Genomic DNA, 2,487 nt, shown 5'->3' on the forward strand with positions numbered 1-2,487 from the left:
TGGAAAGAGAGCGAGAGGGATGCAGACAGACAGACAGAAAGGGAGGGAGGGAGGGAGGGAGGGAGGGGGGGAGGGAGGTAGCTAACACACACGTACACACGTACACATACACTTAAGGAGCGAGCAGGCCTAAGCGCACGCCCTGGTGCCTAATGCTCTCCTCTGTGATGGAGGCTGAACCCGCTGACGCGTTGTTGGTTCAGAGTGGGCCGGCCTGGGGGGCTCATTACACCGTACCCAGATTACCAGTGACTGCTTTAATGAAGTCTCCCCCGTTGTTGTTCCTGGAGCGGCAGTGGGGGGCTCCCAGGGGCTCGTTAAGACGCTCCTGACGCTGCAGTTCTCCAACCGAGTCTGTGGGGCCCCTGGGGCAGCAGGATGCCACCGGCACAGGGACCAGGGCGGTATGGCCACTGGTACGGCCACTGGTACAGCCACTGGTACGGCCACTGGTACGGCCACTGGTACGGCCACTGGTACGCAGGTACGGCCACTGGTACAGGCACTGGTACGGCCACTGCTACGGCCACTGCTACGGGCACTGGTACGGGCACTGGTACGGCCACTGGTACGGCCACTGGTATGGCCACTGGTACGGCCACTGGTACGCAGGTATGGCCGCTGGTACGGCCACTGGTACGGCCACTGGTACGGCCACTGGTACGACCCCTGGTACGGCCACTGGTACGACCCCTGGTACGGCCACTGGTACGGCCACTGGTACGACCCCTGGTACGGCCACTGGTACGGCCACTGGTACGACCCCTGGTACGGCCACTGGTACGGCCACTGGTATGGCCACTGGTACGACCCCTGGTACGGCCACTGGTACGGCCACTGGTACGCAGGTGCGGCCCGTACCGCGTGGAGCCCTGAGGGGGGGGACATCGATCCAGACTGCCTGGGCGTGCCAGGAGGTTATTTGCTCGTTGCAGTGCAGAGCAATATATCCACATATGTATATTTATAGATATACATATCTATAAATATACATGTATATAGATAGATAGATAAATACATATGCATAGAGATAATATTTATATCTATATCTGTGACCTGCTTCCATTGTCTCTGGCCTCAGGTCTTCAGGCTGGAGCTCTGGGACTCTTCTAAAAAAGTGGCAAGATGTCCTTGAAATGGTGGCTTGGTGTGGTGGATATTCTGAGAGCAGCAAGCTGGACCTGTTGTTTTGCATCCCTCTCTCTTTCTCTGTCTCTCTCTGTCTGTCTCTCTCTCTGTCTCACTGTCTCTCTGTCTCCCTGTCTCCCTGTCTCTCTGTCTCTCTCTTTCTCTCTGTCTCTCTCTCTGTCTCACTGTCTTTCTCCCTTTCTCTCCCTATCTCTCGCTCTCATCTCGCTCTCATCTCTCACTTTCCCTCCCTCCCTCTGCATCTCTTCCTCCTCTCTCATCTCTCCCTCAGCCTCGTTCTCCGGCTTCTCCCTCTCCCTCTCTCTCTTTAGATGCCCTTTCTTTGGTTGAGTATTTCTGTGGGAGGTGATGTCTGGAGTGTGCCTTCAGTTTGGTAGAGCAGCACAGGTCATGTCAAACTCTTCATCTAAGAGTAGCGTCCAACTGTCACTCAAGTGTTTTAAAATGGTTAAAGAATTAAATTCCATATTAAATATACTTTTAGCTATGGAAATATTATTGCGTAACTACATTTAATTATGTATATTCATCCCAAAAGATTAGAAATATTTGATCTAATTGGTCATATTTAACCTTGATGTAGTGCGTTAAGAATGGCAGCAAAACCATACATGATAACCCTTTTGTTAAAAGCCACTGAATCTAAAGAGGAAGCCTCATTATTATGGGGTGGAGAGGGAACTCTGAGACGTAGGAGTGGGGTGTTCGGCCCCATATGTGGGCCACACTGAGACTCCCAGTCTGCCGTGGCCGTGGATAGGCTCCCAGAGCCACTCCATGCCCCACTTACAGCCTGAAGCCTGGCCTGCTTTCACCACCCAGACCCCCCCCCCTGGAGGTTATGTTATATCTGTAGATGTTATATCTTTGATCAGTACTTATCACCACAGCAGAGCTGATTGAAAATTAAACACCTAACAGTTGTCCTTCCTTTACTTATTATGTTAGAATAACTTACAAGAGAGGATTTAAAGTAACCATCTACCATGCTATGCTAGCAAGGCTATTACCTATGTGCCTCTGGGTTTAGTCCCTCTAGACCTCTAGGTTTAGTCCCTCTGGACCTCTGGGTTTAGTCCCTCTGGACCTCTGGGTTTAGTCCCTCTGGACCTCTGGGTTTAGTCCCTCTAGACCTCTGGATTTAGTCCCTCTAGACCTCTGGGTTTAGTCCCTCTGGACCTCTGGGTTTAGTCCCTCTGTATTCCAGCTCCTAACTAGCGTATCAAACCCTTCTGTCCCGGGGTTAGTCCAGCTGCTAATCACAGCGTATCAAACCCTTCTGTCCCGGGGTTAGTCCGGCTCCTAATCAAAGCGTATCAAACCCTTCTGTCCCGGGGT

At 52.1% G+C, this 2,487-nt stretch overlaps 1 protein-coding gene across 1 annotated transcript in view; it reads left to right on the forward strand.

Annotated features, from left to right (window-relative positions):
• Positions 1-378: 378 nt before the first annotated feature.
• LOC132446727 (protein kinase C and casein kinase substrate in neurons protein 3-like) overlaps positions 379-2,487 on the forward strand; it is a 12,062-nt gene continuing 9,953 nt past the window's right edge. The window contains exons 1-2 of the mRNA XM_060037168.1: positions 379-476; positions 613-848. Of these exons, the coding sequence (XP_059893151.1) occupies positions 379-476; positions 613-848 (334 nt within the window). The remainder of the gene's footprint in view (positions 477-612; positions 849-2,487) is intronic.

Source organism: Gadus macrocephalus, chromosome 18 (assembly GCF_031168955.1).
Source record: "Gadus macrocephalus chromosome 18, ASM3116895v1".
NCBI lineage: Eukaryota > Metazoa > Chordata > Actinopteri > Gadiformes > Gadidae > Gadus > Gadus macrocephalus.